At 42.9% G+C, this 20,041-nt stretch overlaps 1 protein-coding gene across 2 annotated transcripts in view; it reads left to right on the top strand.

Annotated features, from left to right (window-relative positions):
- The first annotated feature begins 977 nt into the window (after positions 1 to 977).
- antxr2b (ANTXR cell adhesion molecule 2b) overlaps positions 978 to 20,041 on the top strand; it is a 39,268-nt gene continuing 20,204 nt past the window's right edge. The window contains exons 1-9 of one of the 2 annotated variants that reach the window (XM_056294810.1): positions 978 to 1,270; positions 1,502 to 1,564; positions 2,425 to 2,496; positions 3,043 to 3,124; positions 7,324 to 7,428; positions 7,614 to 7,682; positions 10,678 to 10,758; positions 19,456 to 19,516; positions 19,805 to 19,903. In XM_056294810.1, the coding sequence (XP_056150785.1) occupies positions 1,140 to 1,270; positions 1,502 to 1,564; positions 2,425 to 2,496; positions 3,043 to 3,124; positions 7,324 to 7,428; positions 7,614 to 7,682; positions 10,678 to 10,758; positions 19,456 to 19,516; positions 19,805 to 19,903 (763 nt within the window). In that variant the 5' untranslated portion in view covers positions 978 to 1,139. Of the gene's footprint in view, positions 1,271 to 1,501; positions 1,574 to 2,424; positions 2,497 to 3,042; positions 3,125 to 7,323; positions 7,429 to 7,613; positions 7,683 to 10,677; positions 10,759 to 19,455; positions 19,517 to 19,804; positions 19,904 to 20,041 lie in introns of both variants that reach the window. The other variant, XM_056294809.1, reaches the window with a different exon arrangement.

Genomic DNA, 20,041 nt, shown 5'->3' with positions numbered 1-20,041 from the left:
TTGGACATGGCAAACGTGAGGGGCTTGTGGTCCACGTACGCAGTAAACTCGCGGCCCTCTAGCAGGAAACGGAAATGCCGGACGGCGAGCCATGTAGCCGCGGAAGACTCCCAAAACTCCGGCAGTTTCATTGCAACGGCGTTCGTAGCCATAATGTGTGTGGTTTCAGAAAACTTATCCGAAAACCGACGTCGGGGTCACCAGTGTAGAGCCGAAGGAACGGAGAAGACCGTAGGTTCACACTTTAGCCGTGTAGGCAACTTTCTTTAATCCACGGTAAATCAGAGAGACAACCAAACCACAGCTCGACTGAGCGGGGGTGGCAAGAATCCCCAGAAAACTGGCTGGACAACCATAACTTAACCCTGCGTTAACCTGCCAGGGCAACCATGACTTAACCCTTAGTTCCTGGGTTGAATTCTGTCCCCAATACGTGTCCACCACACACGCACAATATTGAATATTGAAATATTTCCAGACAACAATTTATTATTTTTGATTTGTTTGTTTGTTTTTTTATGTTTTTATATTTGACTGTATTCTGTTTTTGTGTTGATGTTATTGTACTGTTCTGTTTATATCTTTTTGAAAACATAAAAACTTAAGTGAGAAGAAAAACACACACACACGCACGCGCCTCAACCATACCCCAGCGCGCGACAAGAAAATAACGCCTCTGTACAGCGTATCTACCTATGGAACGATAAACTGTTCGTTCTTTGCTGAAAAATAATGTTGATTTACACGTTAAAGTAAAATGATAAAATCGTGAAATCTCTCCCTTTCCGCATTGTATGGCGTTTAACTAGTTTCAAATGCTCCCTCGCGAGGAGGCTTTTCTGCTCGCGCTGATTTTGAGAAACCGTTAAAACACCACGGCATCGTACTTAACGGTGTCAAGAGACGCGCTTCGTAGCCGACGGCACTGCGCATGCTCCGTGGATATCCACGGCAGCTGCGTGGTGCCCGGTGGCCGAGGGAGCTCTCATCGGGCCCCCGTCCGCCACTCACACCGCGCAACCGCTGAGGATAACGATGCTGGTGCGATGTCGACCAACCGGAAGGATTCCTAACCCCCTGTCGGCTTCAAACGCGCGACTTTTCCAGAAATTACACTACTTCTCCAAACTACTAATTGCATGTCATTCATCATTATGGAATGTCTTTGGAGCAAAGTTATCCTTTTCACTCTGGCTATACATTCGTCATTCTGTGAGGGTGACGACGCTTCGTGTGACGGAGCCTTCGATGTTTATTTTGTTCTGGACAGGTGAGGATCACATGTTGGCCTCTGGTTCTGCTTACATTCTGCCCGTATGTGTTCGTGTCGCAGATGTTTTATCCTTCCATAAATCTGAACCCTTTACATCACACGTCTGCCTCCATTTATGGCTCTGTTTAGTACTTTTGCACTGGGTGCGTTTGATCACATGAAGCTCTGTCGCCGTTATGTGTGGGTGTGTTTGATTTAACACCCCGTGCTCTTTCTTTCTAAACGCAGGTCCGGCAGTGTGGCGGGGCACTGGGGAGACATCTACGGCTTTGTGGAGCAGCTCACCAACAGGTTTGTCAGGTAAAATGAAGAAGAGTCTTCTTCCTCTCCTTTTCACTTCCCTCTTCTGTCTTTTTTTTCTTACCCTTTCTCACCCTGTCCATCCTCTCCTATTCTGTCCATCCTCTCCTATTCTGTCCATCCTCTTCTATTCTGTCCATCCTCTTCTATTCTGTTCATCCTCTCCTATTCTGTCCATCCTCTTCTATTCTGTTCATCCTCTCCTATTCTGTCCATCCTCTTCTATTCTGTTCCTCTTCTATTCTGTCCATCCTCTCCTATTCTGTCCATCCTCTTCTATTCTGTCCATCCTCTTCTATTCTGTTCATCCTCTCCTATTCTGTCCATCCTCTTCTATTCTGTTCATCCTCTCCTATTCTGTCCATCCTCTTCTATTCTGTTCCTCTTCTATTCTGTTCATCCTCTTCTATTCTGTGTGATGAGTTAATTATTTGTGAGTCTGTGTGCACAGAAAGTGGACAGTATCGGTCACTTAACCACAATGCAAACAAAGGGAAAGTAGGGCATTTCTATTTTGAGAGAGAGAGAGAAAGAGAGAGAGAGAGAGAGTGTGTGTGTGTGTGTGTGTGTGTTATTTTTAAGCTCAATAGCATGGTTCTAAATATAAACACCAGATCAGCAGCAGATCCTCACAGTGAAGTGTGTTTCCACGGTTAGCGGGTAAAACACGGAGCTCATGCTGGGTGGATCAGGACTTCCATGTCCTGTGTTGTTCACAGGTTGGGACACGGCATTAATACTGCCGACACTGCACTGCTGTTTGTAAATCTAATTTGATTAAGGGGTACAGTTATCTAACACAACATCCACAAGGTTGTGTGTGTGTGTGTGCGTGTGTGTTTATCTTATAGTCCCCGGATGAGGGTGTCCTACATTGTCTTTTCATCCAGAGCTGTCGTCATACTGCCGCTGACAGGAGACAGGTACCATTGTATTTTTTACCTCCATTTTATCCCCCCCCCCCATCTACACGTGTCACCTCTACTGCCCCTCCTTCTTTGCCAGTATGTCCACAACATATTCACAACACTCCCAGGTAACACAGACTGAGCCCCCACTTCTTGTGTCTGTCATCTTAAATGCGGTTGCCTCAGCAAGAAGACATGGACACATCCGGTGTACCTTCTTGTACCCAACTGGTCCTGCACACTTCAGACCATGAAAGTTGTTCAGTTTTACAAGTGGTCCAGATTTTCAGATTATATATCTTTATATATCTTTATTGATGCAAAAAAAAAACCTTTATGTTTAACTTATTTGTGGAAAAAGTCTCTGTGGAATTAGATGGAATAATGTTTGGAGTGTCTGAGGGTGGAGAAGACAGATGATGGCACTGATCACTCTTTTCTTCACAAGGACATGAACTGATCTTACAGTTCTGCTGAAGCAAGCCAACAGATGTTCTCCAGTCCATCCTGTCTGTCCTAGTCTGAGTGATGTTGTTGGGTTTTGTGTTTCCCATTGTGCAGTTCTGAGGTAAAGGAGGGTTTGACTAAGCTGAGCCAGATCAGACCTGCTGGTGAAACCTACATGCATGAAGGAATGAAAGCGGTAGGACCTTCTGTGTGCAACCCCCTGACTCTCTGTGTAATAATGTCACTGCTTGCCAGAAACCCTGTTGTTAAAATTATCACGTGCAGGATAAGCGGTTTGGGTGATGGATGCTGCAGATGAATTACTTCCCTGACTGTTTAAGCCACTTACAAGTGGAAAACTATCCTGATGTTGTTTTGATAAAATGAATTTTCTGTACAAGCTTAGAGAAATCAGTCTACAATGCTGAACATAAATCCAAGTCAAATGGAACCAGCAAAAAACAAATGAAAGCAAGTCCCTCCCAAAGCTTTGACGTCATCAGTGAATGAATACACAGACAGGCATATTTACAATATAATATAATACAATATAATATGATATCATATAATATGATATAGGCCCTGTGATGGCCTGGTGGCCTGTCCAGGGTGTCTCCCTGCCTGCCGCCCAGTGACTGCTGGGATAGGCTCCAGCATCCCCGCAACCCTGAGAGGAGGATAAGTGGTTCAGATAATGGATGGATAATATGATATAATATAATATAATATAATAATATAGTATGAAGACCTCTTTGACTAACATGTTTGGTGTGACTTGCTTATATTCCTGAACACTGACGTGACTGTCAGAGATCCTTCAACCAACTCTTGTATCTTTAAAAGAAATTTCCCTTTAAAAGGTTTCTTTTGCTTTCACATATTGGTTTCATGGCATGGTGGGAATGTGGTTGTGTGTCTGTAATTATGTCTCCATATTAAAACGAAATAATCCAACAGACCAACAGTCTAGCTGCATCTTATGTCCCCTCAAACAGCAAAGGAGCCGATCATTCTGAAACATGGTCACTTCTTCTGACCTTCATCCTAGTTATCTATTCATCCGAACTATCTATTCATCCTAACTATCTATTCATCCTAGTTATCTGTTCATCCTAACTATCTATCCATCCTAGCTATCTATTCATCCTAGCTATATATTAATCCTAACTATCTATTCATCCTAGTTATCTATCTATTCATCCTAGCTATATATTAATCCTAGCTATATATTAATCCTAGCTATCTATTCATCCTAGTTATCTATCTATTCATCCTAGCTATATATTAATCCTAGCTATCTATTCATCCTAGCTATATATTAATCCTAGCTATCTATTCATCCTAGTTATCTATCTATTCATCCTAGCTATATATTAATCCTAGCTATCTATTCATCCTAATCCTAGCTATCTATTCATCCTAGCTATATATTAATCCTAGCTATCTATTCATCCTAGCTATATATTAATCCTAGCTATCTATTCATCCTAGCTATATATTAATCCTAGCTATATATTCATCCTAGCTATATATTAATCCTAGCTATCTATTCATCCTAGTTATCTATCTATTCATCCTAGCTATATATTAATCCTAGCTATCTATTCATCCTAATCCTAGCTATCTATTCATCCTAGCTACACTACCGTTCAAAAGTTTGGGATCACCCAAACAATTTCGTGTTTTCCATGAAAAGTCACACTTATTCACCACCATATGTTGTGAAATGAATAGAAAATAGAGTCAAGACATTGACAAGGTTAGAAATAATGATTTGTATTTGAAATAAGATTTTTTTTACATCAAACTTTGCTTTCGTCAAAGAATCCTCCATTTGCAGCAATTACAGCATTGCAGACCTTTGGCATTCTAGCTGTTAATTTGTTGAGGTAATCTGGAGAAATTGCACCCCACGCGTCCAGAAGCAGCTCCCACAAGTTGGATTGGTTGGATGGGCACTTCTTTGAGCAGATTGAGTTTCTGGAGCATCACATTTGTGGGGTCAATTAAACGCTCAAAATGGCCAGAAAAAGAGAACTTTCATCTGAAACTCGACAGTCTATTCTTGTTCTTAGAAATGAAGGCTATTCCATGCGAGAAATTGCTAAGAAATTGAAGATTTCCTACACCGGTGTGTACTACTCCCTTCAGAGGACAGCACAAACAGGCTCTAACAGGTACTATTTAATGAAGATGCCAGTTGGGGACCTGTGAGGCGTCTGTTTCTCAAACTAGAGACTCTAATGTACTTATCTTCTTGCTCAGTTGTGCAACGCGGCCTCCCACTTCTTTTTCTACTCTGGTTAGAGCCTGTTTGTGCTGTCCTCTGAAGGGAGTAGTACACACCGGTGTAGGAAATCTTCAATTTCTTAGCAATTTCTCGCATGGAATAGCCTTCATTTCTAAGAACAAGAATAGACTGTCGAGTTTCAGATGAAAGTTCTCTTTTTCTGGCCATTTTGAGCGTTTAATTGACCCCACAAATGTGATGCTCCAGAAACTCAATCTGCTCAAAGAAGTGCCCATCCAACCAATCCAACTTGTGGGAGCTGCATCTGGAAGCGTGGGGTGCAATTTCTCCAGATTACCTCAACAAATTAACAGCTAGAATGCCAAAGGTCTGCAATGCTGTAATTGCTGCAAATGGAGGATTCTTTGACGAAAGCAAAGTTTGATGTAAAAAAAATCTTATTTCAAATACAAATCATTATTTCTAACCTTGTCAATGTCTTGACTCTATTTTCTATTCATTTCACAACATATGGTGGTGAATAAGTGTGACTTTTCATGGAAAACACAAAATTGTTTGGGTGATCCCAAACTTTTGAACGGTAGTGTATATATTAATCCTAGCTATCTATTCATCCTAGCTATATATTAATCCTAGCTATCTATTCATCCTAGCTATATATTAATCCTAGCTATATATTCATCCTAGCTATATATTAATCCTAGCTATCTATTCATCCTAGTTATCTATCTATTCATCCTAGCTATATATTAATCCTAGCTATCTATTCATCCTAATCCTAGCTATCTATTCATCCTAGCTATATATTAATCCTAGCTATATATTAATCCTAACTATCTATTCATCCTAGCTATATATTAATCCTAACTATCTATTCATCCTAGCTATATATTAATCCTAGCTATCTATTCATCCTAGCTATATATTAATCCTAACTATCTATTCATCCTAGTTATCTATTCATTCTAGCTATTTATTAACATGAGCAGCAGAAATCACTTCTCATCAGGTAGTTTTACATGGAGGAAAGTAATACTCCTGATGTTATAGATCTGATGATTAGTTTTACCCTGCATGCTTCCAGTGTTGAACAGTGTTACATCACCATGTGTGATGTAAATAATCAGTGAATGGCATTGATTCGATTCCAACATAATTTCTCTGCCTTAAGTTCAAGAAGTTGTCATGTTCCTCCCTTGTACACAGATTGTGTTCTTTATATTTTTGTATTTTTGTCAAATAGGTACTTTTATATTCTGTTCTGATTCTGTGGCTTCTGCCTCTTGAATTCACAGTATATCTATCTATCTATCTATCTATCTATCTATCTATCTATCTATCTATCTATCTATCTGTCTATCTGTCTGTCTGTCTGTCTGTCTGTCTGTCTGTCTGTCTGTCTGTCTGTCTGTCTGTCTGTCTGTCTGTCTGTCTGTCTTTATTTTTTATCTTTTTCTCAGCTTATTTGCTGTGTGCAGGTGTTACAGTGCATGATGTCACATATCTGGCGATGTGAAAACTGAATGTGCAAATCAGAACTGATACAAGATCAGTATCTTCAGTATACGTAGATCAATATGTTCAGTATAGAGCAATATGTTCAGTACAGCTGCTCCCTAGTGGAAAATAGCTCCATCACAGTATAACCACATTATAACCACCTTGTTCAGCCCAGTAAAGCTGCTTGAAGAAGTATTTGTAAGATAAAATATTACCTTTAAATTGCTGTTAGTGTTGAAAATCTCCCCCGTGCCTCGATGAAAATAAAATAAACAAAACTTTGTTCCATAGATTTACTGATTTTCTGACAAGTCGATTGCTAAACACTGTGCTTTCCCACAAAATCTTTATGGGTGCACAGCAGGTGACATGTTTTACATATTTACAGACTAGCATTTATGTGTGTGTTGTATCAATGATATTTAAATTGAAACTAATTACCTTGGCTTTGTTGGTTATACATAAATGAGTGTTATGAAACAGAAATTTGGGAAAGGGTGTGCTGTCTCCTCTACCGCCAATAGGCGGAAAGTCCTGTTATCAGCTTTAAGCTACACAAGACAATAATGTGGAAAACGTATTACCTTGTTCTGTATGATTCTGTTTTTCTTCTTCTCCCTCTTCTTCATCTTCTTCTCCCCCAGGTGTTAGAGCAGATGAGGACTCAGACCTCCAGGTCCTCCAGCATCATCATTGCTCTGACTGATGGCAAACTTGAGATCTACCCATATGAGCTTACTGTGCAAGAGGTAACACACACACACACACACACACACACACACACACACACACACACACACACACACACACACACACACACACACACACACACACACAAACACATAGAAATATGTAGACAAACAGCAGTGGTGATAATGATGATGATGATAAAGACCTGTCATTTCCTCTCCCCGAATGTGTCCTTGCTCTTCAGGCCAACAAAGCTAGGGGGTACGGTGCTACAGTGTACTGTATCGGAGTCATGGACTTTGACCATAAACAGGTAAGATAGGTAACTATCTTGTTTTCATGGTTCCAAAGACGTGTTGAGGGACTATGAGCAAACTTTGAAAAGCCAAAACAGTTCTAATGTGAATCAGGTGGTGTTCGCTGAGATTGTTTAATTGCTTAAGAGCAACTCATAGAAATGCACCTGGGGGTGTGGCGGTCTATTCCGTTGTCTACCAACACGGGGATCTCTGGTTCGAATTACCTCCGGCTTGGTCGGGTGTCCCTACAGACACAACTGACTGTCTGCGAGTGGGAAGCCGGATGTTGGTGTGTCCTTTTCACTGCACTAGCGCCTCCTCTGGTCGGTCGGGGCGCCTGTTCAGGGGGGAGGGGGAACTGGGGGGAATAGCATGAAAAGTTTCAAGTTGTACATATCAAGTTACGTCCACAATTATGAGGATGAGCGGACAGACGGACGGACAGAATTGTGGACGTAACTTGATAGGTACAACTTGCAACTTTTCACCCGTTTGCTGGTAGGTGCAGGTGACAGTTTGCCGACAGTTCTGTGTATGTCGTTGACATTTATCCATGCTAAATCTTGCAGGCATCGCGAAAAATATGCCATGGCCAATAGCACACTCCAACAAACAGGAAACTGGTATGACCGCTGCAGTAGAAACCGGAAGTCAGTGGACTACACTTATGTACAGAGTGGATTCACGGCCATTATGCGTACTGTGTAAACCCAGCCCAAATTTTATGTTTTTGTGTCTCAAGCAACCATAGACAATTAATTTTCAGGATTCATTGTATCCTTGTTGAGTGTTTCTTTGTGCGTTAGTAGCTAGTGGTAGTTAATGATGTGCACAATTTTTGAATGTGTCTGTGTGGTTAAAGTAACTAGGCAAAGTAAAGTTGCACAAATAAAGGAGACATACTCTCAGTTCAAGCTTTAATTTATAATTATCAACACAGTACCTAAAGTGTCACTAAACCATAGATTATTTTAGGGAGTTTGCTGACAAAACCATGTAAAGGTTAAAAACATGGCAGGCTTCTCTTGGTACGCTGTGGTGTAAGCATAGCAGGATAAACACAGCTGCAGATAATAACATTAATAATGGATGGGGGGCGGGCACAGGACCCCTCATGGCTCACTGAGCGTTGAGGACCACTGGGCAGCATTGTGGGGGCCCATGTTGGTGGTAGGCAAGTTTTTTTTTTTTTACACAATTGGAGCCATTGTGGTGGAGTGGTATTTGGAATTATGATCTTTAGAATACTGTCATTTGAAATCCTTCCCAAGGGTGGCTGGCAAAACTAAATGTCTCTTTGCCAGCCTTTTCGCGGCCCCATGTATTATCGTGTAGAATCACTGCTAACATAACACAAGAATAAAATGTAATTAGTTGTCATTGTAAGTAAATAAGTCATTTACTTTGGAAATCTCATCGATCATGGCCAGTCGTGGACTGAAACGGTGCCCTGCTTGGTTTCCTGTGTGTGGTGAGGAAATGAGGACATCCTGCTCTAATTGGCTCGCAGCTGATGTGTTTCCTGTTCTGCTGGCGTTAAGTCGCAATGCAGTTCAGTCATTAGCCAGGTCCACTGCCTGCAGACCAACTGGACTTAACAGCGTTAAGTCAGAGCAGGGCTCAAGCTGCACGTGTTGAGATGGGCTGAGACCCCTCAGAACTTCACTGGAGCCCCTTGCAGTGAATTCACCCTGCAAACATCCTGATCTCAAATACTTTTTTTCTTCTTAGTGTAAGTGGAAAACAAACCAACATACTGAGACTGACCTTGTTGTCTGTTTGATTCTCCACTTTATTTAACGGGGCCCCAAACATCTCCTGCTGAGACACTACAGAAAAGGTCCATCTTAACACGACTCTTATGTTCTGATTGTTTTCTTTAACCTTATTTTCCTTGAACAGTGAAAAAAATGGGTAGTATATATTCAATGTGCAATTTCATTTCAATTTCATTCAGGGAATCAAGTGAAATAATCTCACCCCGCAGCCATTCTAGTCCTTTTCATGTATGTCTCATGGTTTAAGTCATTGTTTTTATACACCATGGTTCATTTAAATTAATTATCTGGTGCATCTTTACTGTTGTGTACTAATGACAAAACCACATTACTTTGTATGGTTTCTTCCATTCGTACTGCTCCTTTAAGACTTATAGATAAACACATAAGAGAATAAACTAAATTGCCATGTTTCCATGTTGTGTGACTGAAACACAACATGAGAAACCGGTTTGGAGGGTCAGCCTAAATCAGGCCCGTTATATCACTCCAACTCAGCTGAGGGGATTTATATTCAGTTTACCTACAAGAAATGATGACGTTCACCTTAAGATCTGACTGATAGAAAGTGTTTCTGGGCGTCTGGGTGGCATGGCGGTCTATTCTCTTACTTACCAACACAGGGATCGCCAGTTCGAATCCCTGTGTTAACCTCCGGCTTGGTTGGGTGTCCCTACAGACACAATTGGCCGTGTCTGTGGGTGGGAAGCCGGATGCGGGTATGTGTCCTGGTCGCTGCACTAGCGCCTCCTCTGGTCAGTCAGGGCACCTGTTCGGGGGGGAAGAGGAACTGGGGGCAATAGCGTAATCCTCCCACGCGCTACGTCCCCCTGATTAAACTCCTCACTGTCAGGTGAAAAGAAGCGGCTGGTGACTCCACATGTATTGGAGGAGGCATGTGGTAGTCTGCAGCCCTCCCTGGATCGGCAGAGGGCACGGAACAGACACCGGGACGGCTCGGAAGAGTGGGGTAATTGACCGGATACAATTGGGGGAAAAAGGGGAGTATGGGGGGCGTGTTTCTCTGAAGAATATTGATATTGCCTTTCAAATATGTCACTGAGGTTGCATCAGCCTTCTGGAAGCTGTTCCCACACAGAATAAGGGAAATGGGTTTTTTTATGTTATTTTTTTATGCATGGTGGTTTGGAGGCAGATTTACAGCCTCTGTCAGAGTCTTGTTGTTGAAACAGTTTCTGTACTTGCTTATTTCCATGTCACTCCTTCACAGCTTGCTGACATTGCGGACAGTGCAGATCAGGTCTTCCCCGTGCGGTCTGGCTTCCACGCCCTCAGAGACATCGTGGACTTGGTAAAGCTCCAGACGGCTCCATTAGCTGAAGAACACTGGTGTGCTCCATTAGCTGAAGAAGACTAGTGTGCTTGCTTCAGCTGAATGGAAGTTCAGTGCGAGTACATGAGGAGCCTGGGGGTGAATTGTTACATCATCTGACCTATTCATTCATTCTAGCAGATTCTGTCACTTCTGCCATTCATGTTTGAATTCACAACAACATGAGATCGCTCAAAAACCAAATGGAGGAAAAACTCACACGCACTGCCTCATGCTGGCTCACTGGATATCTTTTACTGAATCTGCATGTATGAAAAATGTGTATGGAAACACAAACAACCACAAAACGCACGACAGACTAAGACTAGTTTGGTGTAGTTGTTTATTCGCCACACGACAAAGGCCAGGGGAATTTGTTTTTTAAGTGTATAGGAGGTGCACAGAAGAATGATAATAAGGAATAAATGAGGGTGATGGGCGTCCGGATGGTGTGGCAGTCTATTCCGTTGCCTACCAACACAGGGATTGCAGGTTCGAATCTCCGTTACCTCCGGCTTGGTTGGTCGTCCCTACAGACACAATTGGCCGTCTTTGCAGGTGGGAAGCAGGATGTGGGTATGTCTTCGTCGCTGCACTAGCGCCTCCTCTGGTTGGTCGGGGCGCCTGTTGGGGGAGGGGAGGCGAATAGCGTGATCCTCCCATGCGCTACGCCCCCTGGTGAAACTCCTCACTGTCAGATGAAAAGAAGAGGCTGGTGACTCCACATGTATCGGAGGAGGCATGTGGTAGTCTGCAGCCAATACAACTGGGGAGAAAAATAAAACAAAATAAATAGAAGAGGGTGATCTTGCTGAAGGAAACACACTTGTTGAATCACATTTCACAGTTCTGATGAATGTAACGTAGTAGACATGTTTAGAGCTCGTACCGACCCCTGCATGTCTGTAGTAGACACATTTAGAGCTCGTACCGATCCCTGCATGTCTGTAGTAGACATGTTTAGAGCTCGTACGGATCCCTGCATCTCTGTAGTAGACATGTTAAGAGCTCGTACTGATCCCTGCATGTCTGTAGTAGACACGTTTAGAGCTCGTACTGATCCCTGCATGTCTGTAGTAGACATGTTTAGAGCTCGTACGGATCCCAGCATGTCTGTAGTAGACACGTTTAGAGCTCGTACTGATCCCTGCATGTCTGTAGTAGACATGTTTAGAGCTCGTACGGATCCCTGCATGTCTGTAGTAGACATGTTTATAGAGCTCGTGCGAATCCCTGCATGTCTGTAGTAGACATGTTTAGAGCTCGTACTGATCCCTGTATGTCTGTAGTAAACATGTTTAGAGCTCTTACTGATTCCTACATGTCTGTAGTAGACATGTGTAGAGCTTGTACTGATCCCTGTATGTCTGTAGTAGACAGGTTTAGAGCTCGTACGGATCTCTGCATGTCTGTAGTAGACATGTTTAGAGCTCGTGCGGATCCCTGCATGTCTGTAGTAGACATGTTTAGAGTTCGTACTGATCCCTGCATGTCTGTAGTAGACATGTTTAGAGCTCATGCTGATCCCTGCATGTCTGTAGTAGACATGTTTAGAGCTCATGCTGATCCCTGCATGTTTGTAGTAGACATGTTTAGAGCTCGTGCAGATCCCTGTAGTAGACATGTTTAGAGTTCGTACTGATCTCTGTATGTCTGTAGTAAACATGTTTAGAGCTCATACTGATTCCTACATGTCTGTAGTAGACATGTGTAGAGCTCGTACTGATCCCTGTACGTCTTTATAGTCCATGGGCCAGACGATATTTCAGTACACTCAAGGTGGCAAAACTTACTTATAATTTTTGAAAGGATCCATGTCTGTAGATGATATTTTGGTATGATAACCATTCCTGAGTGGCAGCTGTATCACAGTTATCAGCTCATGAAGTTAACCACCCGCTAAACTAAACTGCATTTTAGACGCTGGTGCATATCCTGGTTTAGCCTCATGGTCAGGACATTTTTCAATGTTCTATAATAATGTCTTTGGTATCATTTTAAAGGGGACCTTCTTAGCTTTCATTCAAGCCCTGTTGTGGATATTTCTCACAAATATAGAGGTCACTTGAGCTCTTCAACCCGTCAATAACACACATCTTTCTGCAATGTTCGCCTAAACTATATACTTTCTTTTAGCCCTGTGGCATCTAGGAATATCAGGGACACAAAACACAAAAACTGGAATACTCACAGGACTGTAAAGATTCAGAAAATGTATAATATACCCATACTATTTCATTGTGTGAGGTGATTGTGAGCCTTAAATGAGAACTAGACCAAAGCCAGTTAGGTCACAAACTGGTCTCTATACATTTGTTTAAATACACAATCAAAATACATGATAAAAAGGAATACCATAGTGAGGTAATGAACTATTTTAATATTTTAAACAACATTGACATTTACATATACTTAGTCAATGATACATGTAATCCCATATCATTAGTGGGTATATGTAATGGTAATGGGTAGGGTAATGGGTATATGTGAATATGGTTACATTATTGTTATCAAGCTCTGGGTAACCAAGTCCAGAATCAACATCCTGTGCGTCAATAGAGTACTACCACAGTAATACCATCAGAATCATCACACTGTCATTCATCAAACTGCTCGTTTCTCTCATCATCTGACTCCCCAAGTTCAAAGTCCAGTTCTGGACCATCCTGCTGTTTTTGGTTACTGCAGGCCTGTAACCTGCACATGTCTGTGCATGGAAGTCCATTTGACAGGCACATGCAGCTTGGCATTTTGCATGAATGCACACACTTGCATGTTAGCATTTCCAAGACCACATCTGGTGCAGGTGGGGAGCGCATCCAGTAAATGGCCAGCTTGCCTTCATCGTCTGTCCATCCATACTCAGTAGGGCTTGGCACCACAGGGTTAGCCTGCAGACAGCACTTCCATAGTGCTGCCTGATAGTTGGCTCGTTGAACATGCATAAAGAGACAGTCTCTACATGGTGGCAGCTGGCTGGACTCAACCTCTCCCCTTTTGGTGCAGAAGAGCTGGTAACGCAGTTTGTTCACCTCAGCAGTGCTGCTATTAGCAACATACATCCGACAGGTGAACTGCTCAATTTTCTGGAACAGCTCATCACTCACATTCCATGTCTGTCCCAGTTGACTAAAAGTCTCTTGGCAGGAAGTGTGCTTTCTCACTATCTTCAGGGCATTCAGCTTCCCTCGACCAGCGAATGCACTGACAGTGAAGGCATGTAAGCCAATTAGGCTGTCACAGATGCTGTCTCCAAGTGAACTTGCCAGTTTGGTGATGTCGACAAACCGTGTGCGGTTCTGAGTCCCACACTTCTGGTAGATGGGACAGGTGATGTCCTTCTGGAAGCCAAGACAAAGCACCATGACATCAGTGTCCTCAGCTGTGATGATAACTGACTTTGAGCCCGCATTTGCTGCATGCAATGCATGCAGGAGCAGACGGGTGTCAGCTTCTTCATGTGTGGAGTGCAGTTCTGCTGTCAACTTGTAGCAGGTTTCCTCACAGGTCATGTACAACACCTTGCCATGCAGCATAGCTCTGTATCGTGGGAATTTCCACTCTTCCACCAGAAACTTGATGAGACTGGTCTTGTTGGAGGAACTGCACAGAAATTTTCTCCACTGCTGGACGTGGTGTCCCCCTGCAAGATTCTTGTACTGGAGAGTGATATCTCCACCCCGGTTCAGTCGTTCAGCATCTTTGATCGAAGTCTGGTGATAGACATCAAAAACAACATCAATCCTCCCACTCTGTGCTCCCTCATGGAGGACCTGGGTCAAGGCTGACTCTGCCACCTGTGCAAAGGTTTTGTTGTTGCCATTCATTTTTTGGACCAGGCTCATCCCATCAATGATGGAAGTAGATGGGATTGGGATGTCTTCTGCAGGAGATACATTCTTTTCAAGCTCTCTGGCAAGTGCAGCCTTGTTTGTTTTTCGTAAGGACCCATCAGCATTTGCCAGTGGCCATGGTAGTGGGCCCAATGGGTAGGCAAGGACATCCTTCAGATTCACCTTCCTGCTTTCAGCCACCAGGATCATGTGACTGAAAAGGTTTCTATCTGCCTTCAGAACCACATCCTGTGCTTTCTTTCCATGAGCTTGTTTTGTGCTGACATTGGAGAATGTTTTCAGACTTTGCTTGGTCATCTTGTCGTGGACTTTCACAGGTGGTGGGTCTGCATCTAACCTTGTTTGCTGGAATGCTTGGTAGGCCTCTTCTCCTTTCTCAAGAGCTCTCAAGAGATCTATGGTCACATCAGGTGGAGCCATGTTGCCAGTGGAGAGGCTAACCAAATCAATCTCATCAGGGGACATAGGATTGAGCCTGTTATTCTCCATAAGGTCCATGACAGACTGGACATCTGCTTCATCTCTCTTGATCCTTGGACTCTGTAGATCTGGATGAGACCATTTGCACCTGCCTTGACCTGTCAGGTCTCTCAGCTGTCTGAGGTACATGCTTCTATACTCAGCTGTGAGATAATATTTGGTCACAGCTCCTGGCTTCAAGCTGAATCCCTTTGTCCCTCCAGCTGTTTGGGTGTCTTTGTTCACCGTTTCTTCTATAGCTTGGTCAACAGGGATTCGGCCAAAGGGATTGGTGGAGCCCAGTTGGACTGAGAAGCCTCCTTCCATGAATTCTGTGTACACATCTGGGTGTGTGATGGGCAGCTCAGACATCTGGGCCTAGTAGTAGGGGAGGTAGCGTGCATAATTCATCCTGTCATAAGCAAAGCACCATGGGATCATTGCTCGAATGCTAGCCAAGTGTAGCATCCAGTCTCCCTCTCTGGATGCTCGGATGAGCCCCAACAAGATTTCAACCATGTCCAAATAGGACATCCAGAAGTTCGAGAGGCTGCCGTTTCCACCTCTAAGGAACTCACGGTAGACTTCAAATAGATCCATGATGCGTGTACAAGAGCTGTTCTCGAGGACCTCCTTCAAAGCATGTTGTGAGACTTCTTTCCCAAGGCTGTCAATGGTCTTCAGTGTCTCATTCAGGTGAACCATGTCATTCCTGTGAGTTTCTTCCAACCAGGACAGGAAACCATTCAAGGTCAGTCGCATGAGAGCCTCATACAGGAGCTTGTGTAGTCGCACTGCCCTGTTGTACTTGCGGCCATCCATAACACCAGCAATTGAGCCTTCTGCAATCATGCCAGACTCAATGCAGAGGTCTTTGAGTCCAGCATCTTGGAAACGCTTTCCTATTATTGCCAGCAGTGTGCAGATGGTGTGGAATACCCCAAGCCTAACGATGATATCATGGAACTTGTCATGGTGTTTCCATGTGATCTCGACAGCCTTCGCATACAGGGCTTGGTCAAAGACACAGACAATCTTCCTCAGGCCTAAGCACTGCATGATGCTCAGTGACTGGTTAAGCACCTCGTTGACAGTAGACATTTGTGTCGCTGGAGCATTGATGGTAGGCAGATAGTCTATATTGTCGGGGATGACCGTCATCTCTCCTCGAGTCAGGATGTTGAAGCCTGTCCAGCTGCTGACTGACTGTTCTTCTTGTTGTGACATGCGTGCTAGGACCCAAAGAAGGTTTTTCTCTCTGGCAAGCTTAGTATTGGCTGCAGTATCGGCATCTGACTTTTTGCTTTGTGGTGACCCTACCCGTTGTCCAGCATTGTAAGTTGGTAACATTGGTGGGGGTCCATCAATGCTTCTCTTCTTTGTTTTGGGAACAGTGGGCATGGGTTGGACAGGAAGTGGGTTGACTGGCTTTGCTTGCACAGCAATCCCATTGACTCTGTGAGATGTTCCCTCACCACTGACAGTTTCTTCAAGACGGTAGATATTGTCCCAGGCTAAAGTTGTGAATATGCCAGGATGGATGTTAGCTGGAAGGGCAATGCCACTCCCTGATGATGAGAGTTTCTGGAGACACAGGGCAGTGTTGATCTCTCCCATCTGTGAATAGGACACACTGTGACCAAGTCGGTTGAGGATGTTTATCAACTCTACATTTCCTGTCAACAATTTGACACTGAATGGCAGAACAATGTGCTTGGAAGGCTTGGTATTTCCACATGTCACTGCATATACTATGTCATGGCCAAATGACTGCAGAAGGCACTGCACTCTCTGGGATGCATGATCAGGATCATTTGAGCCTGTGAGTAGAGAGTACAGGAAGATAATGAGCGACTCTGGAATGGTAGGACATTCTGCTTCTGGTTTGACTTCAGGCGGCCAGGTTTGAGGAACATCTTGACTTTTAATGTCTGCTCTCAATTTGATGGCTGCTTTGGCTATAACATCTTGTGCACTGACACTTTTCAGGGTCTGCAGCTCCCTTTTGAGAGACTGATTTTCTTTGGCAAGTTCCCTCATGGACAAGTTATCGGGATAGAGGAGGAATTTTCCTTTCTCATCAGGGAATATCTGCAAGGCTCCAGCAAACTCACTCTCCAGGTTTCGCCTTATGTGCTTCTTGGTTGATTCCTTGACTTGGGCAATGCCTTGGGAGTTCATTGAAGCTACCAGTCTAGAAGAGAGATCAGTCATTGTCATCACTTGAGGATTGCCAAAAAGCTCCATCCTGATGAAGAGGAACAGCTCATTGTATGCCTTATTCACAGCAGCTTCATACTGGGCTGCAGCATCATCATCTTCATTGCTGGCAACCTCTCCTTTGGAAACCTCTTCTTTGGTGTAAAGTCTATAGCATGACCTGTGGTAGTGCCCTTCAGCTGCTACAAGGTCTCTACTCACAATGGCAAGGATTCTGCTGTCCCTTTTCTTTGTGGATGCACTCCTGATCTTTGCATCAGCTCGCAGTTCTCGACACTGCACCAGTACTTCTCTCGTATTCTGTCTCTTGGAATATTTGCTGTTTTTCTGACAAAATATGCACTCTGCATCATAAGTCCTAGATGTACTTGGAGCATGTCGAGCTACTCTCTTAGATTGTTTCTCTTCAGCAGAGACACAACTTTTCTTTTCTTTTGCAAGGAGGCCATCAAGAATTTGCTTCATAGTGAAGATACTGCGACACTTTCTGTGGTAGTAGATTGCTGGAATCTGTCCCTCAGGAATGTCTTTTGCCAGTTTCAAAACTGGTGCATGATTTCGTATCTGAGCTGCCCTGAGCAGAGTTCTCCATGAGTCGACACTTTGTAGTGAAACCAGCTTATCTGTATCATCAGAACAGTGGATAATGCACTCCACCCGTGGGCGCTTTGGTATTGGGTAAAAACTTGCTTGTTCACCAGTGGCCATATTCAGTCAGTTTTCACCTGCCACATACAAACAAATACATGTAACTTAGGTGTATGAACACTACTAAAACAAAGTTTACTTTGCTTCACCAGCGTCATATTACCATTATTTATCTTACATAGCCACAAATAGATACATTACCTAGTTGCTATGCAACAGCTGTATTTTGTCCACATGAGGCCGCTAAAATCAACACAAGATGAAAGTTCCTCGTAGCCACTTTAACTAATCATATTAACATATACATTAAAAGAACATGCTAACATTATGGGAAATTAGCTTACAATCTTCTCCAGAGTGAGACAAGAAGATAGATACCAGTTTCCTCTATATGTGTTTAGTAGAAAGCTATCTGGCTGCACGTTAGCCTAGCTTAGCACAATGAATGGAAGTACACAGTACTGGTTATCCTTGGTTGTTGGCCAACTAAGAACTGTCCCAGAGTTTAAGCTAGGCTAATCAGTACCAGGGGTGTTGAAATGCTATATTTGTAAAAATCTGGGCAAATACACAATCGTGAGAGGCACAGAAACAGGTTTCCTGAAAGAAAAATGAAATAGCTGCTCATTTGGAAAGGTTATCATGTATTATTTTACTTCTGTTAGTGTACCAAATAAAATGGCACCAGTGAAGTTGTGTCACCTTGGGTGATATCGATATCTGGTCTGACCCATGGACTAACTGGCTTTGGTCTAGTTAGTTTCTTAGTAATAATGCCCTTCTAATTTAAGGTTCACAATCACCTCACACAATGAAATAGTATGGGTATATTATACATTTCCTGAATCTTTACAGTCCTGTGAGTATTCCAGTTTTTGTGTTTTGTGTCCCTGATATTCCTAGATGCCACAGGGCTAAAAGAAAGTATATAGTTTAGGCGAACATTGCAGAAAGATGTGTGTTATTGACGGGTTGAAGAGCTCAAGTGACCTCTATATTTGTGAGAAATATCCACAACAGGGCTTGAATGAAAGCTAAGAAGGTCCCCTTTAAAATGATACCAAAGACAATATTATAGAACATTGAAAAATGTCCTGACCATGAGGCTAAACCAGGATATGCACCAGCGTCTAAAATGCAATTTACTTTAGCGGGTGGTTAACTTCATGAGCTGATAACTGTGATACAGCTGCCACTCAGGAATGGTTATCATACCAAAATATCATCTACAGACATGGATCCTTTCAAAAATTATAAGTAAGTTTTGCCACCTTGAGTGTACCGAAATAGGAAATTTTGAGCTCTGGCCCATGGACTATTAGTAGACATGTTTAGAGCTTGTGCGGATCCCTGCATGTCTATAGTAGACATGTTTAGAGCTCGTACGGATCCCTGTATGTCTGTAGTAGACATGTTTAGAGCTCGTATTGATCCCTGTATGTCTGTAGTGAAATATTAAGACCTCGTTCTGATCCCTGTATGTCTGTCCACACAGATTTTGAAACAGTCGTGCATAGAAGTCTTCAAAATAGAGGTGCCACGTGTTTGTGTGAATGGTAAGTAGGCTGAGTTAAATTTTTCTTTAATTATTATGTGTGCATATTGACACAACACAGAGTTGTGTAATAGTTGCCTTCACTAAGATCTGAATGGCACCATATGGTTGTTAGAACACACTCTACAGCTGCCACAAGGAGAACTAACAACATGGATTCAGCTTTTCCCATGTTAAAACCACAAGAGGCAGTGGATGTTAACGGTTTATTTTAGATTTTCAAAATATAAAAATTACAAATAGGATGAGTTATTTCTTTATCTCGTCCTCTAATGTCAATATTTCCCAGAATCTTTCAGCATCGTAATAAGGGGGCGAGGCTTCAGCAGAGCCAGGAGCTCGGAGGGCGACATACTCTGTACTCTGACTGTCAACCAGAACACATATGGTCAGTACGGTATCTATGGACCATAACCCCATGTCAACAAGCACACTGTCAGTATCTATGGGTCACTGTCAGTAGAGAACATGTGTAGGTATGCTTATGATGTGTACATTAAACATTGTTCAATATATATAGTCTTTA

This window comes from Lampris incognitus, chromosome 15 (genome assembly GCF_029633865.1).
Source record: "Lampris incognitus isolate fLamInc1 chromosome 15, fLamInc1.hap2, whole genome shotgun sequence".
Taxonomy (NCBI): Eukaryota; Metazoa; Chordata; class Actinopteri; order Lampriformes; family Lampridae; genus Lampris; species Lampris incognitus.
This window is presented reverse-complemented; position numbering and strand designations above follow the sequence as displayed.